This window comes from Oculina patagonica, chromosome 8 (assembly GCF_052425735.1).
Source record: "Oculina patagonica isolate OP01 chromosome 8, crgOcupat, whole genome shotgun sequence".
NCBI classification, from domain to species: Eukaryota; Metazoa; Cnidaria; class Anthozoa; order Scleractinia; family Oculinidae; genus Oculina; species Oculina patagonica.
In genome coordinates this window covers 30902285-30915419 of record NC_135765.1, presented here as the reverse complement: position 1 = coordinate 30915419, position 13135 = coordinate 30902285, and the positions used below count along the sequence as shown (strand labels likewise).

At 39.0% G+C, this 13135-nt stretch overlaps 2 protein-coding genes across 2 annotated transcripts in view; both read left to right on the top strand.

Annotated features, from left to right (window-relative positions):
• LOC144662374 (uncharacterized) overlaps positions 1–6904 on the top strand; it is a 29707-nt gene extending 22803 nt beyond the window's left edge. Inside the window, exons 3-6 of the mRNA XM_078523168.1 lie at positions 1975–2103; positions 3689–3832; positions 5921–6078; positions 6811–6904. Coding sequence (XP_078379294.1) covers positions 1975–2103; positions 3689–3832; positions 5921–6078; positions 6811–6822 — 443 coding nt within the window. The 3' untranslated portion in view covers positions 6823–6904. The remainder of the gene's footprint in view (positions 1–1974; positions 2104–3688; positions 3833–5920; positions 6079–6810) is intronic.
• A 3939-nt stretch (positions 6905–10843) lies between these two features.
• Positions 10844–12819, top strand: LOC144662380 (trefoil factor 3-like). The gene is made up of 4 exons (XM_078523174.1): positions 10844–10879; positions 11691–11837; positions 12189–12320; positions 12744–12819. Exons 2-4 carry the CDS (start codon positions 11696–11698, stop codon positions 12770–12772), a joined length of 303 nt encoding a protein of 100 aa, XP_078379300.1. The 5' UTR covers positions 10844–10879; positions 11691–11695; the 3' UTR covers positions 12773–12819.
• Positions 12820–13135: the final 316 nt, after the last annotated feature.

The following is a 13135-nucleotide window of genomic DNA, read 5'->3' as shown; positions in this document are numbered from 1 at the left end:
TTTGATGGTTGGCTCGGGGCTTCGCCCCTCGCCAACTATCAGCCGGTAGAAACCTCGAGCTTGCCGTCTTATTGTTAAATAGACTGTACCTGTGTAGCCAATCAGATTGCGCGATTACCCAATAGACGGTCAGTGGGTTATCCCGTAATCGCTAATAGAACACAATCACGCGCGCGTTACTCCCGTAAAAGGACATTAGTGTTGCTTTTTGCCTCAAAAGTGCACAAAATTGTAACTTTTGGACTGAAATCCTTTAGGGTTTCAACTAAAACAATTAAACTTCTCGCTCATAGAAGACAAGGGGGGCCAGGAGCCAAAAGCCAGTGGTCAGAAGCTAATTAAGTAAACCGTTGCATATTCTGTAGTATTGCATAGTCTGTGGTATTGCATGGTCCGGTATTCCCAGGCGTTCATCTCGGCCTCCAAGACAAATAGGTTTCCAACGAAAAGCGTATAAACAACGCGGGCCATTATTTTATTTTATTTTAATTTTCATTTAGCTCAGTTAAGATTTTGCAAGAAACTTTTCAATCATGAATAAAGAACCGAATTGTTCTCTCGTTGTATTTCATATCAACACCGTCCCCCCCCCCCCCTCCCCTCGTGAAAACGAAGGGGCTTTGAAAGTCATTTATGAGGAAAAAGGAAAAAGTTGGCTTTTTTCTGAAGGGGTTAAGAAAAGTCGGGCTGTTGCGAGAAACTTTAATCATGAATAAAGAACCGAATTGTTCTCTCGTTGTATTTCATAATTCCCCCCCCCCCCCCTCGTGAAAACGAAGGGGCTTTGAAAGTCATTTATGAGGAAAAAGGAAAAAGTTGGCTTTTTTCTGAAGGGGTTAAGAAAAGTCGGGCTGTTGCGAGAACTTTATCGTTGTTCTCTCTTGTTTTTTCCCCCCCCCCCTCGTGGGGGGCTGGTCATTGGGGGGTGGCTTTTTTGGGGGGGTCCGTGGGCTGTTCCCCCCCCCCCTCGGGGGGTCTGGGGGGGCTCTGGGGGGGTCGGGCGGCGGCTTCATGGCGGTTCTTCGGTCTTCCCCCCCCCCCTCGGGGGGGTCTGGGGGGGGGGGGGTGGTGGGCGGGGCTTCTTCTCGCTATCCCCCCCCCCCCGGGGGCTGTCTGGGGGAGGCTTTTTCTGGGGTTGGTCGGGCGGGGCTCGGCGAGTCTCTCGTTGTTTTCCCCCCCCCCCTCGTGAAACGAAGGGGCTTTGAGTCATTTATGAGGAAAAAGGAAAAAGTTGGCTTTTTTCTGAAGGGGTTAAGAAAAGTCGGGCTGTTTTTCTTAAGGGGGGCATTATGTCGGCTCTTTAAACTGTTTTCTCTGGGGAGATTTTACTTACCTCGTCAACGGTGCGGGGGTAGATATAAAATGAAAAACCTTGCTAGACCTTCGTCACGTTCCTGCAAAACAAATATTCAGAAACAAGAATTCTCAATGACATACCACCACAGTGACAACGTATTTATGCGCTATTCTGTTGGCTTTCCGATAAGCATTATTTTTGAGGAATCTAAACCGGAAACGGTTACATTAAAAGCTTTACAAGTTTCGCATTTTATCAGTTATTTTAAACTCATTCATAGATCGTCTAGCTATGACTCATTGTACCTTTGTGTACGTTGTCCGGATTCGTCTAATAAGCTTAGTTAACTGTTAACTCGTGACGTGATTTCTCTTGGTATACACACTCGCCTAAAATTAAGCTCCTATATGTGTACTGAAAAATCAAGTCACTCACGATATTATACCCCGGTGTGGTACTCGAATACGTAACATTATTTCATAAGAAGTATCTATATGCTATGATATCACTTCCACTACCAATATCACCGCCGCTATACCGCTAGGCATTATAAAAAAAAAAAAAAAAAAAAAAAAACAAATTGAAAACCCTAGGATTATAGAACTATAAATGTGGAATACAACATTCTCTATCTTTGTTTTAGCCCTATCTACATTTTGTGGTGTTTCTGTCAACAGAAAGTTGCTCCGTAGAGCCTCAAGATCGTATAAACTGTGGCTATGGAGGAATAACCAAACAACAATGTGAAAGCAAAGGGTGTTGTTTTGATGACAGCATTGGGAGTGCTTTTTGGTGTTTTAAGACAGGTTTGTCTTAGGGCTTTCCACAAGTTGCTCGAAATTTCCCAAAAAGTTGCCAGTAATTTCTCAAAAAGATGCTCAAAAGTTCCTCCAAAAATCCAAAAAAGTTGCTTCTGATAATAAAAGTTGCTCGAAAGTTGCTCCAAAAAATCCAAAACGCTGCTTCTAATCAAGAAAATTTCTCTAAATATATGCTAATTTCCCTTTGAGGGTAAGATTTCTTAGCAGTTTTATGCAATTTTAAAGCAAAAGAAGTATTAAATAACATATTAAGGGGGACATTTGTTAATTAACAAGAATTTCTTTAACTGAGAAAAATCGTGAAAATATCTATGACGTCATGTTTGCAGACGAGACGAGTTTTGTAACGTTTTAAAGCAGAATGGGCCAAAAGTTGAAACGTCTTTAGATGTTCCTCGAAAATCTTCGGAAAACTTCGTAAATTTTCGGAAACGTTCGTATTGCCTTTGAACAACACTCGGATAATCTTCGGAGATCTTCGGTCTGGAAATTTCTCAATGTGCAGCAAGTTGCTAGCCTGCGTTGCAGACGAACAAAACCCCGGGACGTTTTTGACGTCTTCTATGATCTATAACTGAACAGGAATGGAATGTATTTGTTTTATCTAATAACACAAGACTTCAGTACACTTCAGTGTGAGCAATGCCGCTACCGGTGAGCTAAGTTGTTTTCATTTCACGTTAAAGTTTCCGTAACCACGAAGCACTGTTAAACCGATTAAATAAACAGAAAAATGGTAAATTGAAATTCAATGAAAAAACTAACCTTTATTCCGATTTGGCTAGTTGTTCAAATCTATAAACATAGCCAAGCCTAAAAGCGGAGCTCCTTGCTCATTTTCTGGTTCTTAAAATTTTGTGAAAATATTCTCATTGAAAATACTATTATTGAAGTTATTAACGCATACTTCTCAAGAAGGATCCATAGCCTAAATAAATCGTCAACTCCAATCGCGGAAATTGCGCTTACCAAAGATTTGAGCCCGCGATTCATGAGCTGTACGCGCGATTCGCGATTCTCGGGCTCAGGTGTACACCTGCTCGATGAGCTGTACACCTGAGCCCGCGATATGGTTATCTGTACTGGTCAGCGGATACCTTGTTTTGACAGCTGTCAATTGACCATAACATTAATGTCCGATATCAAAGATACAAGCCGACGTTAACCTTAACGTTCCTTGGGATATGACAAGATGGCATTCTCCTACCTCTGGTCGGGTTTCCTTGTGACTCCCATCTCCCTCCCCGAGAATCTGAAGGCGCGGGCGTACGCTCACTCGTTAACCAGTTTTTTTTGGCTTCATGGGTTTACCAAATTTTCTTACCCATGGTGCTCCGCTGGCGCGGTTCGCGCGCTAGGGCTCCGCTAATAATGATGAATATGACGATGATGGTTATAATGTGCAGAGCAATAAATGTTGTATACAGTTTTCTGTGTCTTTGTTTTAGTTTTACCTTCATTTTATTATAATTCTACCTCTACCTTTTTCACGACTCGTACTACGATTTAGTAGCACCAGCACTATCTCCATTTCCATGCATATTGTGTTATACAATATTCTCTATTTTAGTCACCACACCTCCAGAAAGCTGCTCCGTAGCGCCTGTAAACCGTAACAACTGTGGCTGGGGAGGGATAACCAAACAACAATGTGAAGGCAAAGGATGCTGTTGGGACAGCAGCGTTAGAGGTGCTCCTTGGTGTTTTGAGCCAGGTTGGTCTCGTCTCTCTGACATATACACCTAATTAATAGAAAACGCGTTGCCAGAAAACGAATAAAGCAAATGAGGAATTAGTAGCCTATCTGTTGTAGTCCTTGCGGAGGTGTCATTTCGTGTTTTAATCAGGTTTGTCACGTCTCATCGATTATACACACCTTTATATTAACGTAGACATAAAAAGAGAAAATGAAAAAAGCAAAATAGGAATCAATTGCCTTAGTTAGACGGTTGTAAAACAGCAGAGTAACAACAATTCATTATATAAACTAGAGTGAATTACCAGGATTTCTCTCGCTAAGAAAAATCATATCTTTACACTGTAAAAGATATGATATCTTTCACATGTGAAGATATCGATTTGGCCACGTTTGCTGACGAGTTTGCCATTTTTCAATGCTGAATGAGCTACATAAATTTTATCGATATTAAGTCGAAACATTTTCGGAACTTCCTCGGCAATCTTCGGCAGTCTTCGGTAATCTCCGGACATTTGCGGAAAGTTTGAAAATGTTCGGAACCATTCGTGTGACCTTCGGACAGCATTTGGAAAGTCTTCGGAAATCTTTAGAAAATGGTCGGAAATCTTCTAACAGTTTTAACTTTACAAGACATGTTTCGACATTCCTATGTCATTTTCAGTTATAAATATTTTTTTAAAATTTTGAATTTCCACTGTATTGATACGTTGAAAAATTAAGTTAAAAATCTGGCAATTTGATTTTTAAAATACACCGGAAATAAAGAATAGCAATAGCAGTTACCTAGGAAAAGCATATAATTAAAATTACCAACCGCAAAAAAACAAACAAACAAACAAACAAACAAACAAAGCAAACTAAAATAAATAAATAAATAAATAAATAAATAAATAAGTAAATAGGAATTAACAATTATTCGCCTCAGGCTCAGTGATTATTGTTGAATAATCCTCGAGACGAAGTCGTGGGAATTATTCAACAATAATGACTGAACCTTAGGCGAATAAGTGTTTTAGTATAATTTTCAGAGGTGAATATCAAGAACTGCAAAATAACAATAGAAAACACGAAAACAACAAACACAAGTGCAGCACCCCGCAATACACGGCAGTTTGCACTCTCCCCAGTTTTCGCTTGCGTTCAGGAACCAAGATAACCTGAATTTCAGACATCCCTCTCTGGTCGCCTACTCCCGAGATAGGACGTCTGAAAAAATCCGGCCCTAATGCCGTCCGGTGACGTCACTACACCTTGGTTTAATTCATGCCGAAAAGTTTCTGTCGAGGCCATGACTTTGTGAATAAAAAATCGCTTCAATAAAGGATTACAGGGTATAAAATTGTTTTAATAGTAAACTGTTGGAAACTTGAGACAAATGGATGGGATTTTCATCGACTGCAGGCTATATTCTTTACGGAACCGATTTAATCTAAACTGATTTGTTTTATCTAGCGACTGAAATATAATAATATGTTATGCAGCGGACAAATACAACACACTCGTGAGTACTTAAATGAATTAATTTAGACGGTTACAGAGGCATCAATGATCGGAATTCAAAACAACAAGAATATCCTTCTTGACCGTGGACACTGAGTTCAGAAATCACTGGCTCTTCGAGGCTGCAGGACATAAGCGTCGAGCGGCTTTGTTGACAAAACAAGAATACGTTATTTGGCAAAACACTGCATGTCGAAGCGGCGAATGCCGCCAACTTAGAACCTACCGGTTTACCATAACTATTCTGCATCCGTAGGTAAACTAAAAAAGTAATAAACTCAAGGTAAATAACTAGTAAATTCATTTCTCGGAAGGTGACCTCTTTAGAAATCTTGCAAACGTTTTCAAATTAAAATCCTCGCGCGTTAAAAATCAGTCAAAATCAAAATCACTACCCGGTTTTCGGGCAGTGACGTCACCGGACGGCATTAGGGCCGGATTTTTTCAGACGTCCCTTCTCGGGAATAGGCGACCAGAGAGAGATGTCTGAAATTCAGGCTAGAACCAAGACGGCAGCGCGTCGAGCGCAACAATCGATCTCTGCGACTTCACGGAGAAATACGGGGACTGTAAACAGTCTAACTTATTTGTTTTTACCCAAAGCCGACTGCGGCAGTGGCTGCAATTGGAATGGTTGTTTCTACCAGAGGTGTCGATCATCCTGCAGATCAGAAGAGTCCCACTCTGAGAAATACGACAACAAGTGTTCCGGAGCGGACAAATGCTGTTTGAGTGACGCAGGAAAGCATGGTGCCTGGCCGGTAAGTACAGAAACAGTAACTGGTGATAAATAGTTGCAGCAGTCAATTTTTTTTTGGAATTAGCACTGTTGATAATACTTGGCTTCGCACTAGAGCTCGTAAGTATAGTATAAGTGCACTTGGAACCTACTCTGAGTGTGAAGGGATAAATCGTACTTTCTTGAACTTTACTTGGTGACCATGGAAACTTTCGTAATTCAAAGAAGCCGAAGTACGCCGCCAAGTATGGTCCACACCACACTTCAGAACGCCCTTGACCAATAGGAAATGGAAGGCAACTGAAAGCGGCGTGCAGAGTTGTCACGATTCTGTTGATGATTGACAGCTTGTACCTCAAGTACCATATACTTTGCCATCAAGTGTGAAGCCAGATTTTGTAAAATGCGACTTAATGTTTCTTGGAAGCAAATGAAGTATAATTTAAATAAAGAACAGACGAAAATAACAACACAGTGATTCGTGATGTGCTATCCAAGGAGCATGGCGCTTGCTGTAGCAAACCTTCCGAGAAGCACTGAGCCATTTGCAACTAGCCACATCAATTCAATTCAGTTTTCCACGAGTGTTACCCATAAGAGAGTTTTTTTTTAATAAAAATGGAGGGGAGGACCAACCCTTTATTTGGAAAAAATACCAAAATTCCCCAGTCCTCCACCCCCCTCCCCCTCCCCCAAGAAAAAACCTACCTTCCGTAAATTAATCAAACTTGTTGTTTTCTTTTTGTTTCTACAGCAAATGGGATAATTGATGTGGCCGATCAACAGAAAGCAGCAATATTGCCGCACAGCAGTGCGAGGTAGTTTAGTACAACTTTGTGTGTATCACAAGACAAAGTGAGAAATAAAAGCAATATTGCCATAATGGAGTGTGTCAAATATTTCATTAGGTACGTCAGCTTGGAAAAGTTAAATGAGGTTCTAATGGTCCTGGGTAGTCAGCAAAAAATGCGGGTCGGCTCTAAATACGTTTAGTTTTCACTCATAAGGGTTGAAACGTGTAACGCGGGTTCACAGCGTTTGAATATTCAGTTTTGCCAAGTACCATATTTGGAAACACAAAGAGCTTGTGCGCGAATTATACGCGTAATGACACACGGAACAACATTTTCGGTTTTGCAGTGAGTTACTTAAATTCCGACCTAAGCGCCTTAAATGTTTCACAGAAACTGAAGATATTCATCAAGTGTATCAAGGTGTAGTTCTCCAGACTACTTAACGACGATAAAACAGGAGAATTTAACCAAATTTAACTTTATTCAACCAAGCTTGTTCAAAAACAAGATTACGCCATTTAGCGCGAGCTAGCGCCTGCTGTGAATTTAATCCAAATATTCTGGATAAAGGCAGACAAACTACTATTTTTAAAAAAATGTACAACAACTTTTAGTTTGTAACAAGACATGTTTCGATCGTTCAACGATCATCGTCAGTTGTGAATTCGTTTACAATTGCAGTTTAATTTTTACAAGCAATGGCGTAACATTTCAAACGTGATACATTTCAAAGTTAACATACAGCATTTAAGGTGATTCCACGGTTTTGCATTGCGCATCCTTTCTGCGCATAAGTTTTCGCGTCATTTAGCGCGCGCATGAGCGCGCGCGCACACAGAACACTACGAGATTCCCTTTAGGCTAAGCTCGGTTGGGAAATAAATGGTCGTTTTCTCTTAAACGAGCACGGTGACCCCCATTTTTTAATGCATTAATTTAAATGTCATAGGGCTGCCTACAATATATCGCGATTTAAAGAAAAGTTTAAAATTCTACATTGAGAAATTTTAATTTCAATGCCGTAAAAAACACGTTTTTAGGTTGTGCCGTTACCGTGCGCACGAAGCGAAATCTTTAATTTCTATCATTATCTTAATTCCTGTACAATAAAAATTGTTTTTAATATTAGATCAAAGTCTATTTTGTTGAAATAGACTAATACTTTAATGCAATAAATTTTTTTTCTAGAAACAATAGTTTTCCATTCGGATTACTAGGGTTGCTAATATATACCTCGCGGGTCGTATATTTACTAAAATGCCCATCCATTTTACACAAAAACTAGCGCGGTGACCCCCATTTTTTATTTCATTTTTTTAATGCTTATAACATAATTGTAACCTGGACCAAGTTTCAGAAAATTTTTAATACTCCTTCTATTTCAGTGGAATCACCTTAAATGCGCGAGACATGGAACAATGCGCGCGAGTCTAAATACACGGCAAAGAAATTATACAGTATAAATAACAAAGTAAATTACAATTATTACACAAAATGATGAAAATATATCAACTTAAATTGCACAACACTAATGTATAAGAGAATAACATAATATTAAAACGAAAGAGTTAAGTCAGCATGTTTGAGCTGCTTATTTAACGTTGGGTTTTCCCAGTGGACAGCCTCTTTTAAAATTAGTTGCAGTCTATTGGGTGCGGAATCCACAATAGAAAAGCAATTCTTAGATGAAAGCCTACGGCATGCCTCACATTGCTGCAGATGTTGAAAAATGTGCGAGTTCCTGTCCCTACTCAGATGCTCACGAATGCGCGTTGAAAGATGACGGCTAGTTTAGCCGATGTAACAGGCATTACAAAATGCACAAGAAAATTTGTAGACAATATTGCAATTTTGATTGGTTAATTTTTTTCTCGATATTTTCCAAATATGGTTCTTAATGGAAACGAATGTGCAAACGCTTTGTACAATGTGAATCATAGGGAGTTACACGTTTCAACCCTTATGGGTTTCTGTTAAAATTAGTTCGGCTCGTGGACAGAATAGTTGGATAGTTGCGCAAAGTAAGAATATCGTAAGGATTAAATATGAGAAGACAATTAAGATAATTTTACATATAAACTGATCTACAAAAAAGCGCGTTCTTCAAAAGAACAGTATATGTACTTATCACAATTCAATCTGTCTAGACGTATTATTATGCAGACACATCACAGACATATATTTGCTTCAGCAAAAGATAGAAAGAAAACCTACAGTACCTGGTTAATACAGCTATTGTTCTTTCTTTAACAATGAATTTGAAGGGTAGAGCTATTTCATATGCGAATTATTTAATTTGTCTTCCAAGATTAGCTGACCTTTGTTGTTTGGCAATCATAATTTGAAAAGAGCTTTCTGGAAATTATATCTGCCTAATTGCATATAGCCGCACTTTCTTACAAGCCAGTGAGTCAAGTGGCTCTGATTTTCTCAAAGGTAAATTCATCCCATTAGTTATTTTGAAAATACAGCCGAAGGACCACAGACGATCGTGCACCGGCCACGCCGCTGAGCTCGGAGGAAACCTCGGTGACACTTGGTAAGACGCTCGAACGGAACGCATGACGCTGGATTGGACTACTGAACATATTTTCGGACTTGTTTTTTGAAACCAAAGCAGTTAATGCCGCTTGCTTTAAATGATTGCGCCCCGCTGTATAGTTTGTGATCAGTTAAGAATTTTTCCAATCTGCCATAGGATAGTTGCGCAAAGGATGATAAGGATTAAATATGAAAAGACATTTACTAAGCGCGTTCTTCAAAAGAACAGTACAAGTACTTATCACAATTCAATCTGTCTAGACGTATTATTATGCAGACATACATCACAGACATATACTTGGTGAATACTTTTTGCTTTAGTAAAAGAAAGAAAGAAAGAAAACCTACAGTACCTGGGTAATACAGCTATTGTTCTTTCTTTAACAAAGAATTTGAAGGGTAGAGCTATTTCATATGCGAATTATTTAATTTGTCTTCCAAGATTAGTTCGACCTTTGTTGTTTGGCAATCATTATTTAAAAAGAGCTTTCTGGAAATCATATCTGCCTAATTGCATATAGCCGCTCTAAATTACAAGCCAGTGAGTCTAGTGGCTCTGATTTTCACAAAGGTAAATTCATCCCATTAGTTATTTTGAAAATACAGCCGTAGTGACCACAGAATCGTGCACCGGCCACGCCGCTGAGCTCGGAAGAAACCTCGGTGACACATGGTAAGACGCTCGAATGGAACGCATGTCGCTGGATTGGACTACTGAACATATTTTCGGACTTGTTTTTTAAAACCAAAGCAGTTAACGCGCGCTTGCTTTAAATGATTGCGCCTCGCTGTATAGTTTGTGATCAGTTTAGAATTTTTAAAATCTGCCATAGGATATAGTTGCGCAAAGTTAGAAAATCATAAGGATTAAATATGAAAAGAAATTTACTAGATTATTATACATATAAACTGATCTACAAAAAAGCGCGTTCTTCAAAAGAACAGTACATGTACTTATCACAATTCAATTGATCTAGACGTGTTATTCCGCAAGTTTATTTAGCGTTGGGAAAATCCCTAGAGACCGACGGCGTATAAAAACTTATTATGCAAAAATGAACTGAACCAATTTTAACTCTGATGAAGGTAACAGAGAGTTACCGAAAATTCAGTTTTAATACGTTTTTAAACAATTTTAAGATCAGATACAAACCGATTTTAATCATGATCTAGACGTATCATTATACATACATCACAGACGAATACTTGGTGAATACTTTTTGTTTTAGTAAAAGAAAGAAATAAAACCTACAGTACCAGGGTAATACAGCCATTGTTTTTTAACAAAGAAGTAGAAGGGAGGAGCTTCTTCCAATGCGAATTATTTGTCTTCCAAGATTAGTACGACCTTTGTTATTTGGCAATCATATTTTAAAAAGAGCTTTCTGAAAAGCATATTTGCCTAATTGCATAAAGCCGCTGTTACTTAAAAGCCAGTGAGTTGATCAGCTTGCTTTACCTTGTATAGTGGCTCTGATTTCCGTAAAGGTAAGTCCATCCTATTAGTTATCTTAAAAATGCAGCTGTATCAACAAAAGATTTATTCACCAGCCAAGCTAGTTCGGAGGAAACCTCAGTAACACTTTTGATACGACGCCAAAAACCGAACGCGCGCCGCGGGCTTAGCTTGACGAAAGATTACCGACGCATTTGTTTCTAAAACCAAAGCAAATTTTAGAACGCGCGCTTGCTTTGATCAATTGCCCGCCGTTCTCATGTTTGTAACAAATTAAGTGCTTCAAGTAGGAACTATTACTTGGCTTCACACTAGAAACTAAGTTAGTTCCAAGTAAGCACTTGACTCGAGTACACTTGAAAATCTCAAGTCACATTTTACAAAATCTGGCTTCACACTTGATGACAAAGTATATTACTTTGGGTACACGCTGTCAATCAACTTTAGAATCGTGACAACGCTGCACGCCGCTTTCATTTGCCTTCCTTTTCCCATTGGTCAAGTGCGTTCTCAAGTGTGGTGTAGACCATACTTGGCGGCGTACTTCGGCTTCTTTGAACTACGAAAGTTTCCACTGGTCACCAAGTAAAGTTCAAGTAAGTACGTTTTATCCCTTCACACTCAAAGTAGGTTCCAAGTGCACTTAGACTATACTTATGAGCTCTAGTGTGAAGCCAAGTATTGTAACGTAACCATGATAAAGGCGGTTAGTCTGGAAATACTTTGAAAGTGACAGTATTCAGTTAACGTCATCATTAATAAAAGCAACGCAAATATCACGACGCCTTTTCATTTACTCTAAAACTCATTTTAATACTAAACTGTTTTTTTTTTTCATTTCAGTCAACATGACTTGTATTGACAAGATTATTTTGGTGTTTGTCATTGTCCAATTGGCAGTGGTTCTCGCCAAACCGTACGAGCCTGAAAATGACGATGGGCTGAATCAGCTCAGTGACGATATGGACAAATTTGTTTACAAACGACGACGTAAGAGACATCTACAATTGCTAACTTTGATATTTAACCGATTAGTAGAAACTCATCCGTGTTCTAGTAGAAATCGATTTTATCCGAAAATCTGATTGGTTCTCCCACTTTTTTCTATTTAACAATTAGACTATGAGCTCAAGTTTGCTATGAGAGATTAGTCAACGACGCATAGCCGAGTTAACTATATCGCTCATAGAAAACGAGAGCGAGTATATAGTAAAATTGTTTTAGTAGAAACTCGTAATGATCTGCTATACAGCTAGGCATTACAGAACTATATATTTTGAATACAACATTTTCTATCTTTGTTTTAGCCTTATATCCATTTTTTTGTGTTTCTGTCAACAGGCAGTTGCTCCGCAGAGCCTCAAGATCGTATAGACTGTGGCTATGCAGGAATAACGGAACAGCAATGTAAAAGCGAAGGATGCTGTTGGGATAGCAGAGTTAGTGCGAGTGTTCCTTGGTGTTTTGACAAAGGTTGGTCTCGTTTTTTTGATAGATACTGTACACCTAATTGAAATAACTTTCTTTTCACCCCAAGCCACCCCATAAAATTGAAAAAATAACTCCTGCACGCTTAACAATGTTAGGGTTTTAATAAAGTTGAAAAAATTCAATTTTTTAAATACAGTGAAAACATATCAATTCCTACTAGAATTAGGATTTGAGAAACGATAATCCAAAAAAAAAAACATTTGCAACTAGCCAGAGCAATTTAGTTTTCCCCGAGTGTTGCCCATAAGAGACGTTTTTTTTAATTAAAATGCAGGGGAGGACCAACCCTTTATTTGGAAAAAATACCAAAAATTTCCAGTCCTCCACCCCCCCCCCCCCCCCCAAGAAAAAAAACCTACCTTCCCAAAATTAATCAAACTTGTTATTTTATTTTTGTTTCTTCAGCAAATGGGATAATTGATGTGGCCGATTAACAGAAAGCAGCAATATTGCCGCACAGCAGTGCGAGGTAGTTTAGTACAACTTTGTGTGTATCACAAGACAAAGTGAGAAATAAAAGCAATATTGCCATAATGGAGTGTGTCAAATATTTCATTAGGTACGTCAGCTTGGAAAAATTAAATGAGGTTCTAATGGTATTGGGTAGTCAGCAAAAAATGCGGGTCGGCTCTAAATACGTTTAGTTTTCACTCATAAGGGTTGAAACGTGTAACGCGGGTTCACAGCGTTTGAATATTCAGTTTTGCCAAGTACCATATTTGGAAACACAAAGAGCTTGTGCGCGAATTATACGCGTAATGACACACGGAACAACATTTTCGGTTTTGCAGTGAGTT

What these genes read in the sequence shown, in the direction of transcription:
- LOC144662380 (XM_078523174.1), top strand. Translation starts at nt 11,696, where the DNA reads ATGACTTGTATTGACAAGATTATTTTGGTGTTTGTCATTGTCCAATTG. An exon ending in ATTTGTTTACAAACGACGAC is followed by an intron (nt 11,838 to 12,188) that starts GTAAGAGACATC and finishes TTCTGTCAACAG; the next exon opens with GCAGTTGCTCCGCAGAGCCT. An exon ending in TCCTTGGTGTTTTGACAAAG is followed by an intron (nt 12,321 to 12,743) that starts GTTGGTCTCGTT and finishes TTGTTTCTTCAG; the next exon opens with CAAATGGGATAATTGATGTG.